This window comes from Tachysurus fulvidraco, chromosome 11 (assembly GCF_022655615.1).
Source record: "Tachysurus fulvidraco isolate hzauxx_2018 chromosome 11, HZAU_PFXX_2.0, whole genome shotgun sequence".
Classification (NCBI taxonomy): Eukaryota; Metazoa; Chordata; class Actinopteri; order Siluriformes; family Bagridae; genus Tachysurus; species Tachysurus fulvidraco.
In genome coordinates, this window is record NC_062528.1 from 15,634,304 (window position 1) to 15,657,110 (window position 22,807).

Genomic DNA, 22,807 nt, shown 5'->3' on the forward strand with positions numbered 1-22,807 from the left:
AGATAGAGTTTACAAAGCTTATCCAGTGATCACCTCGCATTTCAGCTGAAAAGCAGAAAATGCATCTATTGTTTGTAGGGATACTCCCCTATATTTTCTCAAGACTCATGCATGTTGAAGCGATATAGCAAAAACTTGTGACGTCACAACATTTATCAATGCAATACAACAGACAGTAGGTAAGAAGGTACTAAAATTATTCTCATACTGGGAGAACAAAAATACCAAGTGACTCGGGATTACGGTAGGTTTTAACTGTTGAAAGTCTGTGGCTGTTATGAGAAAGTCTGTGGCTGTTATGAGAAAGTCTGGCTGTTATGAGAAAGTCTGGGCTGATATGAAGTGGCGCTGGCGCTCGCGCAGGAGCAGATGAAGAGCTGCGCTCGCGCTGATACCCAGAAAAGAATAAGGAGCCTGTTTGGGTCGGATGAGGAATATTCAATGAAGACAAACTCGAGTCTATTGTTTGAGCTTTTTGAATACTGCTTTTGAAGGACGAGGCTTCGAAAAATCCCAGACAGACATTCAACTAAACTCGGATAGGAAGAGCAATGAGTGCAGACATTTGCTTGGGATTAATCTGCCTGGCTGCTGTTCTGTGCACTGCCCAGTCTGGTAAGTTTAAAACACTGAACCACTGTGCACTAAAATGTACGATGATATGAAAATGTAACTGTGCATTTAAAATTCCTTTAGTCATAAAGTGACTCCGTAAACTGACCTGGTGAACTTCTCAGATTTTCTGTCGGCTTGGCTCCATCAGAGGAGCTGGAGTTCGCATCAAATACATCTTGCACTGATCTCTTCGTAAATTGTTTGTTGTTCTTTGGTAGCAAGCTCGTAAATCGGCTGTCAGAGAGCCTGTCTTATTGATTAAGACCACTGCCTTTACCTAAGGACCTGGTGATTCTTTCCCAATGTATGTTTGCTTTATGGCAACCTATATTATACAGTCTGAAGAAGCCATAAAAGCTGCAGTACTAGACTTTTTTTATGTATATTTAGACTTTTACAAATAACCTGGAAGAAACTTGATTTGATCTTTGAAATAGTTCAATAATTCAGCTGAAAATGCTTATTTGTGTTTGGATGAGACTCTTGTCATTTTATAGACACTATTCAGGCCACAGGAGAGTCTGGTGGTGTAGCTTCATATAATATGGCTGAAAATTATTCACAATATCAAAACCCTAAGAGGCCTCGTCTTTTTAATTTCATCTAAAATATATATAAAACATTTTATTTTGGTCTGTTTATAATGGCTCATAATGCATATAACTTGATATTGCATTTGCCATTAAAATGTATTCACCATGTATAATAGATGGCTATAATTTGGCTAATTTGTTTGAAACCTGAACCTGTAGGAAGTAATGTTATGGCACGAATCATTGTAAAGATTATATTGCATTTGATACAGTATTCATTTCTTTGCGTAATTTTACCAAATTACAGCTCATCCAGTACAATAGCTCTTCTCAGTCATTTTCATAGTAGCACTTATTCTGCCACACACAAGTCTGTAACCAATTTTCTTTTTTTCAATTTTCCAAAGCTAACATGTGTAGCTCTATTACAGGAGAGACGTTGCTTTTAAGGGATATGCTAACATTTATTTCTATATGTAAGGTCTACTCAGACTTTAAAATGCATCTACTGTATGTTTATCTTTTTACAGTGCGCTCTAAAGGGTTTCCACTCACAGCATCCCATTGGTTTAATCCCATAAGGCATCAACTTTATTAACTTTTAAAATAAAAGCATAAGTATTATAAGGAGCAAAAGAACTGTTTTAAAATACCATTGGTTTCAACCAGGAAAAAATAAGAACGAATGTGTCATTCATTCTTCTTCAGTCTATATAATAGAACCTGATTGTTTTAAAATTATGTACAGATTCAAACAGTAAACTGATGAAATTAAATTAATTTAAAGTTATAAGAAAAGTTCGGGAAGGAAAATTACCTCATATATATATAAAACGACATATACTGTACCATAAGATATACACAAATGTGTGGTAACCTTTGTGGACATATGTTTAAGATTTTCTTTTGAGGTCTTCTGAGTCATTAACATTCCTTCACTCCAAAGCTGTTTTCTGTAAGAAAGCTTTTTTATATATGAATGCATATGTAAATGTTACCTTTGAATATTTTTCTCTGCTGCTATCAGGTATAACATGCTTGTTTCTGGAGATATGTTTAAATGTTACATACATAATGCTATGATTGAGCACATGAGATCTATTTAAAAAACTTACTAATAGGCTTAGTGAGGCATTAGAGCCTTCAGCTTGACATCACAGTACAATTCAGCTGTTGACTAAGCAGAAAGCATCCAGGCAGGTAGAGGCTGCTTTCTCATGTCTCCCTCTTGTGGCCAATATTGATCTAGCAGGCAAGAAAGCCCAAGGCTTGGGTCGTTGAAATCTGATACAGAAGTAATGTGACTTACTTTAATTGTCACATGCACAAGTTTCATTGAGGGGGCATTTATTTTGCTGGCATAGTTTGGGTTTATCACATTAGTCCTATTATCATGTGGAACATTTTATTATTTTTATCCATGATGACACCTCCTTCTTCCACAATGCATGAGGACTCACTGAATGGTTTGATGATTATTTATGCTACAGTATATGCTGTGGTTCATCTATTTGGACGTTGTGGGGCAACTTCTTAGACAATGGACTCTGCCACCGTTATCTGCACACCAAGTAATTCTGTTCATTCTGCCACCTTACGAAGATTAATTTATGTATGTTTATTTAGAATTTTTCCTGAAACTTGTTTTATCCAAACGGGCAGAATTAAAAAAATGTTTTAAACATTCTCCTCCACACAAATCTCGTGTTAGGCTTTTATCTTTAATAGCTTATAAAACATTTTAACTCCATTCAGAAATAGTTTTATTTATGCATACATTTTCTATATAGTTAAAAGGTGAATCAGTGTCGTTAATATTATTCAGATTGTCAAATCTCAAAGTTACTTTCTTTAAAAAAAAAATTATCCTGCTTCAAAATATCTATACTAGTTGCTCTCATTGCTCTCCAGTTGTTGGTGGTCATTTTCTATTGAATATTTTAGATCTGTGAAAATATCTTCCCCATGTTGTTGTTCATCTTCCGATTCATGTATGTTACAGTGGATTTTCATTGACTTCCTCTTTTATTTCTGATGCATCACTTTCTGTTAAGTCAAATGAATCAGTGTTTTTGCTCTCTGATGCTTCCAGATCTATATTCTCAGGTGACGTATGCTCAAATGGGATTACTGAATAGGATACAAACTGGAGGTCATGTTCCATTGAATACTTATCTCTGTTTGCTAGTACATTACGGTCCAGACCCAATTTAGTGACTCGAGCTGCCTGTTCTCTCTCACGTTGGGCCTTCCTCTTCATCTCCTCTCTCTCCTCTCGCTGCCAAATCATTATAGGCCTAGAGACCTCAGTAACACAGGGGAAGGCTGGTTGCTGGCTGATATCTGATTCTGACTTAGAACGTGGATATAGTTTGTGAATCTGGACCGTGTCCATGGGAGTGGTTTCTTGAGTAGGACAACTTCTGGCAGATGCTTGTGGGAATGTTATGGAGTCGATGTCACTGGTTGACCTCCTTCGTGATTGAAATTCGTTATGGCATTTTATAAAAGAGCTAAAAGGATGTAAGATGTCTCTAGAAGTGGGTGTAGAAGTTTTGGGATTGGATACAGTCTCTGAATTTGGGAAAACTATGCTATCACTGATATCTGAACGTATTTCTTGAGTACTGGTCTGAAGCTCTGTAAGAACATCTTCCCTATTTTGTTGATCACCTTCACTTTCATTGCTCAGAGATGCATGACGTGATGTAAGATTTTCACTGACTTCCTCATTTACTTCTGATGCATCACCTACTGTTAAGTCGAATGGATTGGTGTTTTTGCTCTCTGATGCTTCCAGATCAATATTCTCAGGTGACATATGCTCAAATGAGATTACTGAATAGGATACAGACTGGAGGTCATGTTCCATTAAATGCTGATCTCTGTTTGCTAGAAAATTACGGTCCAGACCCAACTTTGTCTTTGACTTTCGAGGAACTGCATATTCCCCCATGTCTGGCAGAGTTTCTAGTTTAGGGTTGTTTTGATCTGTTAGACAAGTCACTGTTTTAGTGCATAGTTTATAGTAGATAAGCTTTAATAAAATGTACAGTAACAACAGTGTAAATGTACCTCATAACAGTCAGATTAGCAGTTTAAATCACAACATTACATAATACCATTTTAAGGGCATTTATATTCTGTCCTTTTATCCAGATCTGGGCAATATGACATTATGACATTAAAATCATAATATATTATATTTTTACTCACAATTTTGATAGTATTAGGGGTATCATCTGTGCTTCTATAGCACTAACTTTATTAGAAGATAATGCTTTTTAATGTCTTGTTTCTTGTTTATTAGTTAAATTGTATTATTAAGTAAGTATTGTTCAGTAAAATACTTCTTTCTACTTACCTTGTGATGAATTTGAACAGCTGTCTTTTTCCTTATCATGGTCTTTAGACATCTTGGAGTAAAGATTTTTAGTTAGTTGTAAAAATTGCTGCTGCTGTTGCTGTTTTTCAGAACAACTGATTGATGCAAAATGTTTGATTTTAAATTCTACACCAGGGGTTACACATAGAAGACAAACAGAAATAGACTCTGCTGTTGTTTTTTTTAAACGCTGGATAATCGTTACACTGATCATTTCTGCAGTTGTAATAACAGCTTTAAAAACCAGCTTTTAGTTTATATCTCTGGTTACATAATGCAAACATATTTTTTTTTTCAGTTCACTTTTAATTTTTGGTTAATGTAATAATTCTGTTTATATCATACACCAAACATATGTAAATGAGCAAAATCTGCATTTGATCAATTTGATACAAATGAGCTTTTTTAAAATCGCAGGTACGCAGGAAAATCCAAAATGCACTTGGAGATTTAACATAGGTTAGATTTGCTTAGGTGTATTATATGGTTATATTAATCCTACACATAAACTTCAGATCTCTGGGAGTTATTGAATTAAGTTTCAGTATAAATATATACAGTAATGAAGCTGGAATTTTTGTGTTTGTGTCTTTAGTGGATTTTCCTGAGTGCAGTCCAGGGGGTCATACGGTTCTGCAGAACCCTTCCCGAAGCACAAGTTTCAGCTCTCAGCAGCTTCTCCAGTCAGGCCTACAGAAGAAGCTTGTCTGTGACCACTCACTGACGCCTGGATGGTATAAGTTCCAGATCTTTGATAAACCAGCTCAAATGCCCACCAAGTGTGTGGAGGTACAGTCAAGATGCTTTATTTACCCAATTTAAGACAGTGGGGTCTGTTATAAAGTGCACTATATATGTAGGTTATGCTCTACTATTCTGTGTGTAATGACCAAACACACTCAATACGTAGAGGGACTTTTATCTGGCGTTAATTTCACATTTTATTTGAAACACAAATAAGACATTTGTGCTAAATATCAGCTACAGGAGGACATAAATATCAGCTCATATATATATATATATATATATATATATATATATATATATATATATATATATATATATATATATATGTATAATTCTAACAGAAAAGGCAGACTAAATGTGGTGTTGACAAACCTTTAGCAATATTGTGTGTATTGAGAAGCTATAACTTTCTGTGGTCTGCCTAGGTGAATCACTGTGGTACACAAGCTCCAGTCTGGCTCTCACTAGGTGAAGGGGAGAACCTCCCTCGCCCCCTGGAAGTTAAGAAGCTGACTGCTTGTGCTACCTGGCAGTTGTTCAGTGGGCCCAATAAAGAGTGCTGTCTGTTTCGAATGCCTGTCACTGTGCGTAACTGCGGGGAATTCTATGTGTATCAACTCCAGCCTACACAGGGGTGTATGGCCTACTGTGCAGAGGGCAAGTCATATTGCCTCTTAAATATTCACAGACTGTGAAAATTAATGAACTTTATGTTGCAATGTTAGTACTTCACATATGTTAGATAATGCATTTCCTTGAATTTTATGTACAGAAATGCCCATTTCCACTGAACCTATCTGTGACCCAGAGCAGAAGAACATAGATGGAAGTTGCAACGGTAAATTGCCAGTTTATCCTATTTTACTGTACAATAATGTATATTTTATGCTGCTAAAAATAATTTCTTGGTGTTATACCATGAATAACAACTAAGTGAGAACTGAATTGTAAATATATTTTTATAGAATGATTTCTTATTTTCAGAAGCATTTTCTAGAGGTACTTTTCCATGCAAGCCTAAATACAGTAAATACAGTCATATCTGCAGAATGTCTACTTAATGAGCTTAGCATATGTGTTTATGTGTTGTGTGTTAGCCTGCGATGTTGCCATGGCATCCGTTGGATTTGAGTAATAACTCAGCTGGTATCGGTGAGGCCCAGTGGAGTCTCTCACTTACTGTTGTAGAAGCAACAACTTCACCACAAGGGTTTTGAGCTCCTCATTTCTTTGTTTTGTGTGTATATTAAAGCCGTAGTTATTTATATCTTAATTACAATTATAATAGGATATAGATCTTAATCCCATTACTGTTATTCCTGTTGATACACTTTAATCACACTTATCTACCTAAGCTTTAGACATCTTTAATTGTCATGCAGGCTTAACCAACTGGTTTGTTAAACTGGCTCCTTATCCAACATGATCTTTATAATTACATACCCTAGAGTACATTTAAAAGTAAATTAAACATTACTTTTGGCTGTGTATCAGCCTTGATTATGGATAGCTCATGTTTGATGTTGCTCTCCTGTGTTTGGACTCTATATGATTATTGGTTTTATGTTAATATAGTACATGCTAACACATGTTACAGATGGTTTGTGAACTGTATTTCTGACTTCAGTTCAAGTTCAAAACAATTTTTGTCTTTCTTTGCTGTTTGCCAGAATTCAACCAACATCTTACAGGTTTTCCCAGATTAAGCTTATATTTGTACTTGCACACTTGATAAAGTGAAGTCTTAATTCATCTAATTCTTTTATCTGCAGAAAAGCAACATCCATCGCCATCAGTTCCAGAGATTGTGGCTGAGCTGTCAGGTCTCAGTGTGTTGTTGAAGTGTACATTTGGTGGCCACATTGGGAATAACTCTCTAGGATTTGTGGTGACCTGGTGGCGTCTTTCCCCAAAAGGAAACAAAGAGGAACTCAGGCAGGAGACAACTTTACAGACTTCAGCGTTCATTGAGTTGGATGGTATCAACCTTCGGCTTGGAGACAGGGTAGGCAATTTTATAGAACAATGTGTACAATTTTCCATACACCTTATATCATGTATATGCTATTAATTACGTGTAACCATATATGTACCCTGGTGCATAAATCATGAAATCGGTTTCACTACTGAAATCAATAAAATATAATACTCTTTATTATTTGTAGAAGTATTTTTATGGATGTACATATTTTATGGATGTAAACGTTGTCATTTTGTACAGATCTATTGCAGCTGCTCCAGTTTCTTTCTAGATGCTCCTGAAAGACAGAGTCCTGATGTGGAGAGTGAGGAGTTCTTTGCAGGGATTCGAGTATTGTCCACAGACACCCTGTTTTTTATTCTTGATTGCAATGTGGTTAGACTACTCATCACAACATGTAACCTCATAGCTTCTTTACTTTGGTTGGATTTTAGATGCTGCCAAAACTTGCCTCCATTTTAGAGGATGGAAAGGAGCATGAGCTGGTCATAGAGAGCACTGTTCCTGTACCCTGTCTTTCAGAGACATGCACTCTTGCATTACAGCTCAGAACCAGCAGCCAAGGTACATATTTCTATACGACTGCCATACATTTGTTATAACTATGGAAGTTCCACTTCTGCTGCTTATTCCATTGAGTTGTAGAGATCACTCATACATGGCAATTAAATTAATAGGCAACACTTTAATACAAATCAGAACTAATCATTTTTTGATATGTTGTTCACAATGATATGTATATACTGTAATCATCAACACCCCAATTGAATTGAATGTGCACTTGCGTACACAGGATAATATAAATACAGTTTGCAACCAGGCCATTTAATCATCACCCAACACAGCATGTGTAATCAAATTGCAGTATTGAAATATTTTTGCATGGCTTGGGATGTGCAATCAGTGACCATGTAACATAATACTTTTAATATTCTCTTGACAACAGTGTTTTTTTTAACAATGACAAAGTTACTTACAAGCTTTGGGTCTGTAATTTAAATTTAAAGTGCACTTATCTAGCCTAAGGTGTTGTTTGTTCAGATGAGGAGGAGTTGGGTCCTGATCTGGTTCTGTCCTTCTGTGAGGTGAAGCTGTCTCATGCTCCCTGCGGTAAGGGAGTGTGCAGTCAGGCACTGCTCCACTACAGCGCAGTGACCGATATCAACAAGGATGGAGACAGGAGCACTGAGATATCAATCAAACCCATAGTTAGCACTGATTTCCTCTGGAATGGATATACACCAGAAAATGTGCAGGTATTTAAAAACAAAAAAGGTATTGCTCATATAGTATGTAATGGCCTAATTGTCTACTTTTTGTAAAATTATATATATTTTGGGTTTTTTTAGATCATTATAAAGGATGTCTTACCTGCTTACTGTTACATTTTCACTGATCCTCACATCATAACATTTGATGGCAGGTACAGTAATGAATCTATAACATACATCTACAGCAAGGAACATGTGTGAGTGAGTGTGTGAGTGAGTGAGTTAGTTAGTTAATTAGTTAGTTACAGGCCATAACCATATGCTTGGATCTAAAAAGGCACTAGAAGCAATGACCAATAAGCATTTGCCTGTTTCTTGTTCCCAGGAAGTATGATAACTTTCACATAGGCACATTTGTGCTTTACAAGAGCACAATTCGGCCATTCGAAGTTCACGTGCGTCAGTGGGAGTGTGCTAGTATAACAGCCCTCCCCACATCTTGTATATGTGGCTTTGCAGTCAGAGATGGAGCTGAGGTTATCTCCTTTGACATGTGTAATGGACTGGCCGGAGAAACAAAGCCACGCCTCTTAGTGAAGAATGGAGACCTGGAAAAGAGCGCCATTCGCATCACTGAGTCTTATCAGGGTCGCAAAGTCACTGTAAGCCACTGTTACCGAAAGTAAAACATTAAACAGTCTAGTAGTAACCCTTGTATACATTTATGAGTAACATTATTATAGTTTGTGCTTTGACGTGTGTGTGTGTGTGTGTGTGTGTGTGTGTGTTTGAACTCTCTATCTTCTGTAGCTAACTTTCTCTTCAGGTGCATTTGTGCGGGCAGATGTAGCTGAGTGGGGCATGAGCCTGACTGTAATGGCCCCTGGTTCTGATCGAAGCCACACTGAGGGTCTTTGTGGAACCTTTGATGGACAACCACTCAATGACTACCATAAAGCAGGAGGGGAAACTTTAGCAGACAGTGCTACCTTTATTAGCACATGGAGGTAAGATATCTTATTCACTTTTAATGAACCTGATGAAAAATATCTCATGAACAAATTCGTGAGATATTTGTGCAAGAATTGAGATTCTGTTTTCACAAAAAAAGGTTTTCATTTGGTCTGTTTTAACAGTAATGAGCTGCAAACACTAACTCTGTCTCAATTCTATTCTCTGTTTTGTTCTTAGTTATTGGTTTGAAATTGTGTTAAATTGTTACAGATTTGCAAGCGTGATCACACTGCCTTTTAAAAAAAAACTTTTTTATATAACACAAGAATAATGTTAAAAAAAATGTATTTATTATTATAATTTTTTTTTAATTCAATTCAATTCAAGTTTATTTGTATAGCACTTTTTACAAATGACATTGTCTCAAAGCAGCTTTACAGAACATAAACATAGAACAAAAGGTTAATATAAAGAATGAGATAAAGATTAATAGAATGCAAAATTCAACAATAATATTAGATAGATTTAGTTCACAATTTTAGTTGTTTATATGATCTTTGTGCCTTTCTGGTCATTCATAGTATTTAGCAGTATTTTCATTTTATGGCATTTATTACATTATTATTACATTTATATCATTATGTTCCAATCAGTGAAATTAAAATTTAAAAAATTATGTTTTTGTTCCCTAGGCTAGCACCAAGCAACAGCTTTTTTGACAAAATCCCAGCCTATGAGAGCAGAATGAGCATCCGCAACTTCTGCCACTGTGCAAAGGAACCACGTCAGTCAAACCTTCAAGCTCGTCTTCCCTCTAGCTCTTTCCCCTGCTCTCATTTGGCCCATTTTCGCTCCCCTTTTATAATCCCTACTCAGGATGTCACAACAGAGTATATCAGACCCATCAAGCGTCTCACACAAAGTGCCAGAAACCATTCGAAGGTGCAGCAACAGGATACTGGCAGCAAGATTCAAGGGAGGCACCAGAATCGAAGACAAGCTCCATTGAGTGTAAGCCAGTCAGATTCAGAGGACTTTAACTATTTCTTCCCTGAAGACCAGGTTCTATCCACACATCCTGAATTACCAAAACCAACATGGCCTACTGAGTCTGGACTGACAGAGGCAGATGCTCAGCGGCTGTGTGGTGATGCCTTGCGTAACTCCACTGTGGCACGTAGCTGTGTTGGCCTGTTGGATGAGGTGATGGAGAAGGCACTGGAGATGTGTATAATAGATCAACAGCTGAAGGATGAGAGAGCCTGGCTTGGAGCCACCGTGCCACTTCTGGAGAACGAGTGTGAGAGGAGAGTGGTGCAAGAAGTTTGGAGAAGGGAGGAGCTCAGAGACATATTCACATTCCTTAGGTGCCCAAACCTTTGCAGTGGCAATGGACAATGCACTGAGCGTGGTTGCTTGTGTTTTCCTGGGTTTGGATCTTATGACTGCAGCCATGTCTCTGGTAAGTCCAGGATGGATAAATATGTCTGATGTCAAAAATGCCTGTTATTAATATTTTTGGAAACCAATAACAGAAACAGAATCTTCAACATTTTTGTAGATCAGACCCCAGAGATCACAGAACTGGAGGGTGGAGGACTCTGTGATGTTAAACACAGCTCCTGTTCCACTGTCAGAGTTCTTGGGAAAGGTTTTAGGGACACATTTGAACTGAAATGCGAAGTCATGAAGGAGAAGGTGAATTGTTTTTCCATTCTTTTTTTATTTTATTTTGGGCTTTATATATTTGGATGTATGTTTGTGTACAGTGTCTGCTCTTTGTACAGATAGTAGATGGTGAGTCGTCATTGAGTGATCCTCTGCTGGTTCGAGCGTTGTTCCTCATCTCCTCTGCTTTAGAGTGCCAGCTCCCTGTTGAAGATGTGCAGTCAGCTGGTGCCCATCACCCACCTGTCACTCGCTGGCAAATCAAGGTTCCTGTTAAATCTTTTTATACTCTGAGAGACATGAATGTTTCCACACTTTCAGTTCTCACTTCTCTAATTAAATATTAATCATTTTAGACTGCTCACTGTGACTTGAAAAAATGTTATGGTGGATTTCCCTGCTTTACCTTTTTGAGGCAGCAGTATGTTTAAGCAGGTTCAACTGGGCACATCAGCAGCAGAGTAGCAGATTTAATCTACAATGACCAAACACTACACTCTGTTCCCGCCAATAAGCGCATGTTAAATTCATTTGGATAGTTGTCATGACTGAAATGGTATAAATTTGTCTTCAAGCAACACAAATGGGCACCAGCAAATAAAATACCTAAACTTGAATGCAAATTACATATGCGAAATTAATGGATTTATTTAAACACCATACTGTATATTGCATGTTAAAATGAAAATGCTTGAAATTCTGTATTTATGAAACACACACTCAATATAACATGCTACTTGCTCATGTGACTGCAAAGACAGTAAAGTTTGCACATTTTTGTAGTGAATCTAAAAAGAGAATAGGAGATTAGTGTGTACATAGAAAGGGAAAAAATCAACCTGGTTTAAGATACTTCATCTTCTTTTTGCTTTGTGCAGGTTTCTAATGATGGCTACAGCTTCAGCAATGCCAAGATATTAACACTGTTCGATGGCACGTGCCAAGAGTGCACACTCAGCAGTGGGGTTCGGTGTACTTTAAAGGTGTGTAAGTGTAAAATGTGCATACTAGCATTTCTACACAATAGAGCTAGCATTAATGTACAAGTCGTATGTCTTTTAATTCATGTCTATATTTCTTTTGGTCTATAGTGGCCTAATATAAAGATATAATCTATAGTAATAATGCTTAGAAGGTTCTAGAAGGATTAGAAGTTTTGAAGAGGAACTTGTAGAAATGTAAATGTTTTAAAGTCACACGTTTTGCTAAACTGCTATAGCTAGAAAAGTTAGAAAGCTAAATGTTTTAAATGTACAGAATTACAAAATATATATTTGGTAAGTTTTAATATGCAAATATAGGCCAGGTAACTCAGGTTCACTGGGTAATAATCTGGCAGTGTGAAAGGTCGTATTTTAATTTTCATATTCATACCATCTGGATTTCTTAAAGAGTGTACATTCATTTTTATGCTGTGTAATTGTCAGCAGTCCAGAGGATAAAACAGGATAGCGTAAAATAAACATGATTTATTTAACTAAAAACATGAGACAAGGATGAAAACTAAACCAGACATGACGACAGATGACATAAGACGACAACATCGGACAACAACAGCACGGTTAAATATACGTGACAATCAACACATAAGGAACAGGTGTGCAGAGGCGGGCAGGAAGAGACAAGGGCGGGGCAGACACGTGACACAAAACATAAACAGATGCACATGGCCAAAGTCCGGGCTGAGTCCTGACACTAATGGCATTTAAATGGAGCTGCCACATTTTTCTATACAATTATCATTTACTTCAATACACACACCTTGTAATCATTACTAAACAGGGAAAATTACTTCACTCTACATCACTTAAAATCTTGAAACGCATTCCTCTGAAGCATTATGTGTGTGTGTGGAAACAGTTTAGCAGTTTGTGCCTTTAGGCCTCTGTGTTTGCACTGATCAGTCACTGAATAATGGCATTATTCTTTTCCATACAGTATACATATAATGTAGGGTTCTCCTTTACTCTATTTGGATATGTTATTAGATTTTGATAAAGTCCTTGCAGCTAATGACATTATTGTAGTTGTATATGGCATTTTCAAGCTTGGTAATAATGGATAATAATAATAATCTTTATTTGTATAGCACATTTTATACTGACATAAGTTTGCAGTTCTTAAAATGACAATAATAATAATAAAATAGAAGGCATTAAGAGAGCGGTATGGTGGCTTAGTGTTTATAGCATTTGCCTTGATTTGTTTGTTCTTAACAACATTTGCATATGGATTGTGTTTATTCTGGCTTCTCAGAACAGCAGCTGTAGCATTGATGGTCAGTGTTATGGAGAAAGTGAGCGCAGTCCCAGCAGCCCCTGTCTCATCTGTCGACCTGATCTCTCCAAGTCCAGCTGGTCCATTAGTGAGAGTAAGACATTTTACTGTATACAGGTTATATTAAATAAGAGTCATCTGTATGACTGCAGATGTTGGTGTTCAAAGACGACTAGTTCCTGTCATTGTACCCTTGTGATAAATACCGTCTATCTTCAACACTATAAATGAGTAGGAATCACTTTAAGTGCATGCGCTTTGCTGTAAGTGATGCAATCAACATCAAGACAAAAGGTATAAACGTTTTTTTTTTTTTTTGGATTGTGTTCCAGGAAACAAACCTCCCGTGTTTCATTCAGAGCAAACTCACCTGCAGACATTTTATGGGGAAAACTTTGTGTACCAGTTTGTATCAACTGATCCAGAAGGTTCTACAGTTCTGTTCATGCTGCTGACTGGACCCGAAGATGCTGTTCTCTCTGCTGCTGGCCTGCTCATCTGGAAAGCCATGTCATCCTCAGCTGTGACCTTTGAAATGTCTGTAGTTGATGACTGTAATGCAGAGACACGGGCTATTGTAAAGGTAAGGTACTGTATGCTTGTTTACTTAGATTCAAATTCACACTAAATTTAGGTTTATCCATGTGACCATTTAATTTATGCAAGGCTTCCCAGTAAGCATTTGTTCCAAGAGCCATGGGAAATTAATTAAATAAACAAAGCTGTGTATTTTTCTACATATGCTGTATATGTTAAATAAAACCATTGTCTGCATGTGATGTGTAACATTTTTAGTGCGTATCATGGCCACAAGAGGGTGGCAAGTGGCTTTCCAAAAAGTGAGCTCACCAATTTAAAATTTTAATAAGCACACCCAGCTCAGGTTTTCACAGGATTGTCAACAGAATCATTATATCACTATAAAGGAATCTTCTGACTACATATATAACTGAATGAAACTAAATAATCAACACATTAAGACCAGTGATTTATAACCTAGATTCAAAAAGCAGTGGTGTTGAAACTGAACTTACTGCATCAGATTCATTTTAGCACCTACACATTTCTCACAGGTCTCAGTTCGCCGCTGTGACTGCCATCACGGAGCCTCGTGTGTAACCAACATGAACTTCCCTCCTGGCAGTGGCGAGTATCTGTGTGTCTGTCCAATTGGTCTTGAAGGAGAGAGATGTCAGGTTAATGTGAATGACTGCAAATCAAACCCATGTCAGAGAGGTGAATGCGTGGATGGACTGAACACTTTCACATGTCTCTGCCCAGCAGGTTTTACTGGTACATGCTCTTACTGTACATATTTGTTTGTGGCTGTTATTCTATATAGATATAATTATAGAACAACATACTGGACAGTGAGATAAATATTTGCTATCATGGTTAAGATTGGTTGAGGCATGTTTGATGCTGTGTTTATTGCAGGTGTGATGTGTGAGAAGGATATTGATGAGTGTGTGTTAGCTCCATGTTTCCCTGGAGTGTCCTGTGAAAACACACCAGGGTCATTTGTTTGTGGACGCTGTCCTGATCACTTTACTGGGGATGGGAAAAATTGCATCCGTGAGTTAACACATTCCCTGTATATACCCAGTAGTAGTAGTGGTAGTAGTAGTAGTAGTAGTAGTAGTAATGGAAATTGTTTGTACTGGTGTAAAAGGTAAAACAAGACACAGAGACCCTACAGAAGATGAAGGAGTCAACCCCAGACATTTCAAACCCAACCTCAACCCAGGTACGAGAATTTGTACAAATGTAGATCTGAAAGTCGGGGAACATTGCAGAGTTACATCTAGATTAAGATTTAGCAGGATATGCTATTGCTCACTTTTATGGTTTGCTAGATATCTGACAAGTTAGTGTAGCCGGTCTACTTCTAAACGCTGCTACTCTTATCTGCGTTGTGTTCACGGAAGGCTCTTCACCAGACAAGGTTTATTAACAGTCTTGCCCACTAATCAACACTCCTATCTGTGGATTTAATGTCACTAAAGGAAATAATCACTTGTGGGTACCTTGTGACAATGCATTCCTCTCTCCAGCATATGCAATGCAGACTCATTATATGCAACAATTGAACAAAACATTTATAATTGGACAGCATTTATAAAATGCTGTCCACATAACACCAAAAGCAGGTTTCAAAATAAAAGTCTCTTAAAGAAAAATGAACACTTGGTACCCAAAGAAAGAAAACGGAAATAATACAGTAATACAATAATGATTATTGTGAAAAAAAGCAAATAATGTATTACATTTATATGGCACTTATAACTTTAACTTAACACTATAACTTGTTACATTAGCACTGATGAGTAGCAAGAGAGTTGAGTAAGCTAGTTAAATATCCTGTCAAATTACATTATTTATCACATTGCAATTACAGAAATTTCAATCAAATGTAATCAATAATGAGACAATTTCTCTAAAATAAGCCATTTGGCCAAAATAAGACTTGCTGATAAAGAATGCTGCCTTCTGTCCTCATCTGCCTTCGTATTGGCCTGCAATAAAAAATGAGGTTTTCTTGTTTTGCTTACCATCTACATCAATAATCTTTCTTCTGTAGCTCAGAGCCCATGTTCCAGTCGACCCTGTTACCCAGGAGTCCAGTGCTTTGAGAGTGTGTATATATCTACTGGATATATCTGTGGTCCCTGTCCTTCAGGTCTCCATGGAAATGGACAAACCTGCATATCAAGACCAGAAAACAGTAAGTAAAGATTAAATAGACATGGATGTGGTGGTTATGTCACAGAAAACCAGACCAGTGAAAACATATTGTGTCTCAGATCTTTGAGATCAACGTTATTTTAATGATAGATCTTATGACTGAATATTGACTTCTGACATTTATATCATTTTACAGGGCTCACATCAGGCACTAGAGAAGGGAACAGACCTGATGCCCTCTTCTCTTCATCAGCCTCCACTTCCTCATCATCTCAGAAATCCTCTGAATCTTTTGTCATAGCAGAAAAGAAAACACTATCACTCGTTTATGGAAAGACCTCTTTAAGCCCTGCTAACCAGAATATAACTCCCGCAACAGCTTCTGGATCAGCTGGACCGCTTGATGCCGAGGACTCAGAGCCTGTGGTTGGTAGAGATCACAGGACTTGCAATGACTCTTCCTGTTTTCCTGGTGTGCCTTGTGAGCCTTCTGCAACTGGACACAAGTGTGGCCAATGTCCTAACGGATACAGCGGGGATGGGATCACATGTAAAGGTTAGCTCTTGCATCCTTTAAAATCACTGGATGATTATATGCTTGATTGATGTAAATTTTTCCTTTTCTAACTTTTCTAACTAAACATCAGTAAGTTTGCCACTACAGGAAAGTCTTCTAGACAGAACTTTGCGATCTCTGGATTCTTGATACTTGATGATTCTTACTTCATCACATCATCCCATTGCTGATTATTATTTCCATTATTACGGATTCCACGTGTGTAATTCATAAGAATGTTCTACCATGAATGATTGTGGTTTTGTGCTGTGTGCGCAGCCATGTGTCGTTATCCGTGTGGACAGAACATGGAGTGCACTCTGCCTAACACATGCACCTGTAAAGAAGGATACACTGGATATAACTGCCACATTGGTGAGCTGTGTTTTTTTCATTAGCTGCTATCCTCTGCAAGCTGTACACATTAAATATTATCCTCAAATCAGACCATGATCACAGAATCTTTTCCTTTCTATCAGCCGTGTGTCGTCCTGACTGCAAGAACAGAGGGAGGTGTGTAAAGCCCAATGTGTGTGAGTGTCCTGTAGGATACATTGGACCAACCTGTGAGGAAGGTGGGATTTGTGCTAGACATTTTCTCTTGTCTCTCAGTCACTGACATTTCAATGAATATCTTTACATAGTAAAATTATGCACTTTCTTTCTTTCTTTCTTTCTTTCTTTCTTTCTTTCTTTCTTTCTTTCTTTCTTTCTTTCTTTCTTTCTAAATGTAAATGTAATCTTGATTATGGTCACATTTTGACTTGTGTTTCTTTTTATATGTATATATAATAAATCAAATATAAAATTATGAAACAATTTCTAGACATTTTTACTAAATTCAAGTTTAAGATTTTCTTATTCTATTGCAGATCTTTTTTATATATATTTTTAATATATAAATGAACTGAACTGAACAAGAATAGAACAAAACAATTTCAAACTTGAAATTAGTAAAAAAAAAAAAAAGTGAGAAATTAGAAATGTCTAGACATAAGCTGAAAAGATTTTACATTTGGTTTATATTTTAATCTTATAAGGCTATACAGTTTAATTTGACAATGTTTAAGAAATTCTCACATGATTTTTGCAGTGCATCATTTATGGTGCTGTTTGTTCAGCCGAAAGTGTTTTAAAATGTTCCTTCTGCTATGTCTTCCAGCTACATGTGATCCTCTGTGTCAAAATGGAGGCAGCTGCTTGTCTAGAAACCTGTGTACCTGCTCCTATGGCTATGTGGGACCACGGTGTGAAATTAGTGAGCAGGCTTTTCATGAAATGTTATCTATTTAAGCAGTGCATACAATAACCATGGCTAAGCCTTAAATATCATGCACATTTTAGGTTTATGCATCATTTGATGAGACTGGTTATGTCTTGATATAAAAAGATAAAGCATCATGATCCAGTTTTTGATTAATTGCACTTAACAAACTGCCTGTGGCTGTGTGTCTGTAGTGGTGTGTACACGTCACTGTGAGAACGGTGGGGAATGTGTGTCTCCTGAAGTGTGTAAGTGCAAGCCCGGCTGGTATGGACCGACTTGTAACTCAGGTAACTCTGCTCTTATCCTTTAGTACATGTGTGTAGTGTGTTTCTTCATAAAATTATATATTTATGCATTATAGTTAACATACTGCAAAAAATAATTAAAATAGGAAATGTAATCTTGAATATAGTCGTTTTGACTAGTGTTTATTTTATATGATTATAATAAATCAAAAATACAATTATTAAACCAACTTCTTGACATTTTTACTAGATTTAAACTTAAGATTTTCTTTTTCTATAGCAGATCATTTCTGAATATTTTTAATAGAAATTAAAGAAAAATGCTTAAAATTAGCTAAACTGAACAAGAATAGAACAAGATATCGTCAACCATGGTCTGATACCTGGGGTTAGATTCCTACACATTTTATTTATCTATATACATTATTTCAGTATGTTTTGGGTGACTACACAAAACCTAGTGTGTGTATCTACACAGTTCAATAATACTTTGTAATGTGTTTGTCTTTCAGCTGATTGTAAGCCTGTGTGTCTGAATGGTGGCACCTGCATCAAGCCTAACATCTGTGCATGTCCTAGTGGTTTCTATGGATCACAGTGTCAGATGGGTACAGTGCAATAGTGTTTTGTTATCCTTCATAACTGTGATACTTTCATAGGAAGACTGGATGTGAGGTGGCAAAACACCCTGAATGGGACACCAGTACATCACAGTGCACCATAAACACACATATTTTATCTCTAGGGGTAATTTAACAAGCATGGCGAGAACATATTCAATTAAGATCATTCATTCATTCATTTTCTACCGCTTATCCGAACTTCTCGGGTCACGGGGAGCCTGTGCCTATCTCAGGCGTCATCGGGCATCAAGGCAGGATACACCCTGGATGGAGTGCCAACCCATCGCAGGGCACACACACACTCTCATTCACTCACTCACACTCACACACTACGGACAATTTTCCAGAGATGCCAATCAACCTACCATGCATGTATTTGGACCGGGGGAGGAAACCACAGGGAGAACATGCAAACTCCACACACACAAGGCGGAGGCGGGAATCGAACCCCCAACCCTGGAGGTGTGAGGTAAACGTGCTAACCACTAAGCCACTGTCGTCGTCCCCCCCCTACAATTTTATTCAAGTTCAATTCAAGTTTATTTGTATAGCGCTTTTTACAATTGACATTGTCTCAAAGCAGCTTTACAGAACATAAAAGAACATACACTCTGGACTACAACCCAGAGCTTAAGATTAAACCTGTGTGCTTGGAGCTCTGAAGCAGCACCAATGTGAAACAATGTGATTTACTCATGTTGCTTTATTATTATTATTATTATTATTATTGCTTCATTGGTTATTTTGGTCCTAGTAGCTCTTTAACTGCTGTTTTGTGTTGTAGCTGTGTGCAACCCTCCCTGTAAAAACCGTGGTCAGTGCATGAGGAACAATGTTTGTTCCTGTCCTGAAGGTTACACTGGCAAGAGATGTCAAATGAGTGAGTGTTTATAACATTTACATTACATTTACATTTACAGCATTTGGCAAACCCCCTTATCCAGAGCAACGTACAAAAGTCTCTATCACTGAATTTATGAACTCTGGTTTACTAGGCTACAGACTTAAGATACCATGAGCCTAAATCCCTCTTATACAATTATACTTTCCCCTGGCCTCAATAACACTGTCAGTCTTATCAAGTAAGAATTCCATCTGTGTTTCGAGTTCCTGTTCATTTTTCTTGCTCCTCCACTGAATGTCTGTAATTCAGTTCAAGCTTTTGGGGCCTTTTGTTTCACTTGTTATGGACATGATGGTGCATTTTGCTTCACACACAGATTTGTCCTTGTACACGCTACAGGACAAATGTCTGTTGTGTTCTACTTGGACATAAAGCACACACGGTTTAAGTTACATTTATCTATGTGCCCAACATATCGTTCTAAGGAAAGCAAGCCCATTTCTGATTAAATAGTTAAATATTAAATAGTGACTCTCTTATTTTACTCTTGCACATGTCTGTATGTAGGTGTGTGTGATCCGATGTGCATGAATAAAGGAAAGTGTGTGGGCCCAGACACCTGTTCTTGTCCGTCTGGCTGGCGAGGGAAAGTCTGCGATGTCCGTAAGTGAGATTTCATATACCGTAAGACACGTCTTCTAGCATTTATCATGTTTAATATAATGAAAATGTATAGTCATTATTTTATAGCAAATGACAGTTTTTTTATTTTACAGATTGTAATGTTTTTCATAGTTTTTTTATGTTAGTGAAACCTTGTATCAGTGCAAGTGTGTTAAAGCTGAGTATAGCAGAGGCAGCCATCGCTATCGCCAGTGCTATCGGATCCTCCAGCAACATTGTTTACTTTCTGCTCAGTTGAACCCAGGAACAGCTAAATGAGCAAATGTATTGAATTTTGTTTTATTTTATACTATAATTATAAGTATTTTACATATTTTACATTAATTTCTTTTTATATTTTATACTATATTTTGGGAAAGATAACAGGAATTACTTAAGGCAATATTACTGTACGTAGATTGTTTCATGGTTATTTACTGTTCTCATGATAGCATTACAACATATTAAGCAGACACATTAAACGTAATCTCTGTTCTTTATAGCGGTTTGCTTACAGAAGTGTAAAAATGGAGGAGAGTGTGTGGGACCCAACACATGTCACTGTCCTGCTGGATGGGAAGGCCTACAGTGCCAGACTCGTAAGTCTAACTGATACTTTGCCGATCATTAAACCGTAATATATCACATTATTTAACCTTTAATGCATTGGATTTTTACTTTCGGTCTTTTTAATGATTTTCTGACACATGATGAGTCCTATTAAAAATAATACTGATTAAAAACAATATGTTCTATATTATTAAATACAGCCATCTGCAAGCACAAGTGCCAAAATGGAGGAAAGTGTGTGTTTCCAAACTTCTGTCAGTGTCGCTCAGGGCACACAGGATCGACCTGCGCTACCAGAGTAAGCAGAGTTTGTTTATTCAGTTTATTTATTACATACTACACTTTTTGTAATATATCATGCGATATATCATGAGCACTGAACATTAAGTAAATCTGAACTCTGTATTTCCAGACCAGATGATGAACAAAGAACAGGAAACAGAAACATACCGAGGAGATGGTTTTATAGTCACTGACAAACTCCACAGGAGCGGATATGTGCGTGAGAGAGGCTGTGTGTAATAATGTCTACGTAACTGTTTATATGTTTATGAATGTGTACCAGGCAGCAGCCAAAACTTTTGCAACTTTTGCATATGGCAAACTCCAACTTTAAAATAATTCTGCAGTTTCATGCTGCTGTTTAGTCGTGAAGTGAGTGAACTCAACAAAGTGTGTCTGCCAAGTGTAGTTCTCACCAGAGTCTCATCATATTCTCCGTTTTTAGCTGTTAATGTCATTTTTTTTAAAGCCATATAATATAATGCACACAGTATAAGACAAACTCCAAAAACTCCAATGTTAAGTTTTTTATTTTTATTTTACATATTTTTTTTTCACTTGTAATATCACACTGAGGTGTATAGACTTTTTATAGACATGGTATGTGTAAGAGCGCATATTGTTACAGTGACCTGTAACAGACTGATGAGCTTTTACACTACACGGGTACATTTCTTAAAGAAATTACTGGAACATTCTTTATTTTCAAATCAAGTCAAGAATCTTACTGTCATTGTTTTATTTTGTAAAACAATCATTTTATTGAAATATATTCTTTTTTATTATTATTTGATGTACTTTATATTTAAATACAATACGTGTTATAGTACTCTTGTAATCCTGGTGTATTTGTGTGAATTTTGTATTTAAAAAAGACATTTGATATGTAAAGAATAAAACATTTCTATGTTTACAGGAATATGAATGAGTTGTGGTATGGAAGCCTTTATTATCGCCACATATACATTACAGCACAATGGAAATCTTTTCCTCACATTTCCCAAAATTGGAGGTTCGGGTCAGAGTGTAGGGACAACTATGATACAGCACCCCAGGAGCAGAGAGGGTTAAGGGCCTTGCTCGAACACCCAACAGTGGCAGCTTGGCAGTGCTGGGGCTTGAACCTGGATCCTTTGATCAACAACCCAGAGTCTAATCCACTTGAGCCACCACTGCGCCAAAGCCTACCACTGCGCCAAAGCCTACCACTGCACCAAAGCCTACCACTGCGCCAAAGCCTACCACTGCGCCAAAGCCTACCACTGCACCAAAGCCTACCACTGCGCCAAAGCCTACCACTGCTCCAAAGCCTACCACTGCTCCAAAGCCTACCACTGCTCCAAAGCCTACTACTGCTCCAAAGCCTACCACTGCTCCAAAGCCACCACTGCTCCAAAGCCACCACTGATCAATATATAATCCATACTGGTGATGTGTTGGATTATTCTCATAGAAGAGCAGCGTTTTATTCCCCTGACAGTGAGCTACTGTAGCCTGAGTTCAGAGCCACTGAGAAGTTAACTCTCTGTGGATAAGTCTGGACAAAATGGGAGGGTTTTGTCAGGAAGGGCATCCGCCATAAAACCTGTCTCAGATCCAATATGTGGATCAAATGACCTGCTGTGGTGACCAAGAACACTGAGCAGCTGAATGACAACAAAAGCGATTTGACATTGATTTCTAGTTTTAATTTATTTTAAT

At 37.3% G+C, this 22,807-nt stretch overlaps 2 protein-coding genes across 5 annotated transcripts; one reads left to right on the forward strand and one right to left on the reverse strand.

Moving 5' to 3' along the window:
• Positions 1-137: 137 nt before the first annotated feature.
• Positions 138-22,347, forward strand: vwdel (von Willebrand factor D and EGF domains-like). Of its 4 annotated transcripts, XR_007144448.1 has the most exons (33): positions 138-615; positions 5,129-5,322; positions 5,706-5,937; positions 6,053-6,118; positions 7,053-7,285; positions 7,502-7,591; positions 7,696-7,825; positions 8,303-8,517; positions 8,611-8,684; positions 8,858-9,134; positions 9,283-9,479; positions 10,119-10,888; positions 10,988-11,124; positions 11,214-11,360; positions 11,973-12,077; positions 13,351-13,465; positions 13,704-13,954; positions 14,445-14,664; positions 14,809-14,946; positions 15,044-15,118; positions 15,953-16,096; positions 16,253-16,612; positions 16,892-16,987; positions 17,092-17,187; positions 17,775-17,870; positions 18,071-18,166; positions 18,637-18,732; positions 19,532-19,627; positions 20,159-20,254; positions 20,758-20,853; positions 21,025-21,122; positions 21,237-21,322; positions 22,023-22,347. XR_007144448.1 is itself a non-coding variant. In XM_047821015.1 (32 exons), the coding sequence occupies exons 1-32, from the start codon at positions 552-554 to the stop codon at positions 21,243-21,245; spliced, it is 5,109 nt and encodes a 1,702-aa protein (XP_047676971.1). In that variant the 5' UTR covers positions 138-551; the 3' UTR covers positions 21,246-21,979. The 4 variants fall into 4 exon arrangements, 3 of the variants coding, with proteins under 3 accessions (XP_047676971.1, XP_047676973.1, XP_047676972.1); XM_047821015.1 differs by lacking the exon at positions 22,023-22,347 and having other exon boundaries at positions 21,237-21,979; XM_047821017.1 differs by lacking the exon at positions 22,023-22,347 and having other exon boundaries at positions 14,445-14,607; positions 21,237-21,979.
• On the reverse strand, positions 2,922-4,747 carry LOC125145959. Its single transcript, XM_047821018.1, has 2 exons — positions 4,513-4,747; positions 2,922-4,139 (listed from the first exon to the last, which is right to left on the reverse strand). The coding sequence occupies exons 1-2, from the start codon at positions 4,745-4,747 to the stop codon at positions 3,145-3,147; spliced, it is 1,230 nt and encodes a 409-aa protein (XP_047676974.1). The 3' UTR covers positions 2,922-3,144.
• Positions 22,348-22,807: the final 460 nt, after the last annotated feature.

What these genes read in the sequence shown, in the direction of transcription:
- vwdel (XM_047821015.1), top strand. Translation starts at nt 552, where the DNA reads ATGAGTGCAGACATTTGCTTGGGATTAATCTGCCTGGCTGCTGTTCTG. An exon ending in GCTCAGAACCAGCAGCCAAG is followed by an intron (nt 7,826 to 8,302) that starts GTACATATTTCT and finishes TTGTTTGTTCAG; the next exon opens with ATGAGGAGGAGTTGGGTCCT. An exon ending in ATACACCAGAAAATGTGCAG is followed by an intron (nt 8,518 to 8,610) that starts GTATTTAAAAAC and finishes GGGTTTTTTTAG; the next exon opens with ATCATTATAAAGGATGTCTT.
- LOC125145959 (XM_047821018.1), bottom strand. Translation starts at nt 4,747, where the DNA reads ATGATCAGTGTAACGATTATCCAGCGTTTAAAAAAAACAACAGCAGAG. An exon ending in CTGTTCAAATTCATCACAAG is followed by an intron (nt 4,140 to 4,512) that starts GTAAGTAGAAAG and finishes CTTGTCTAACAG; the next exon opens with ATCAAAACAACCCTAAACTA.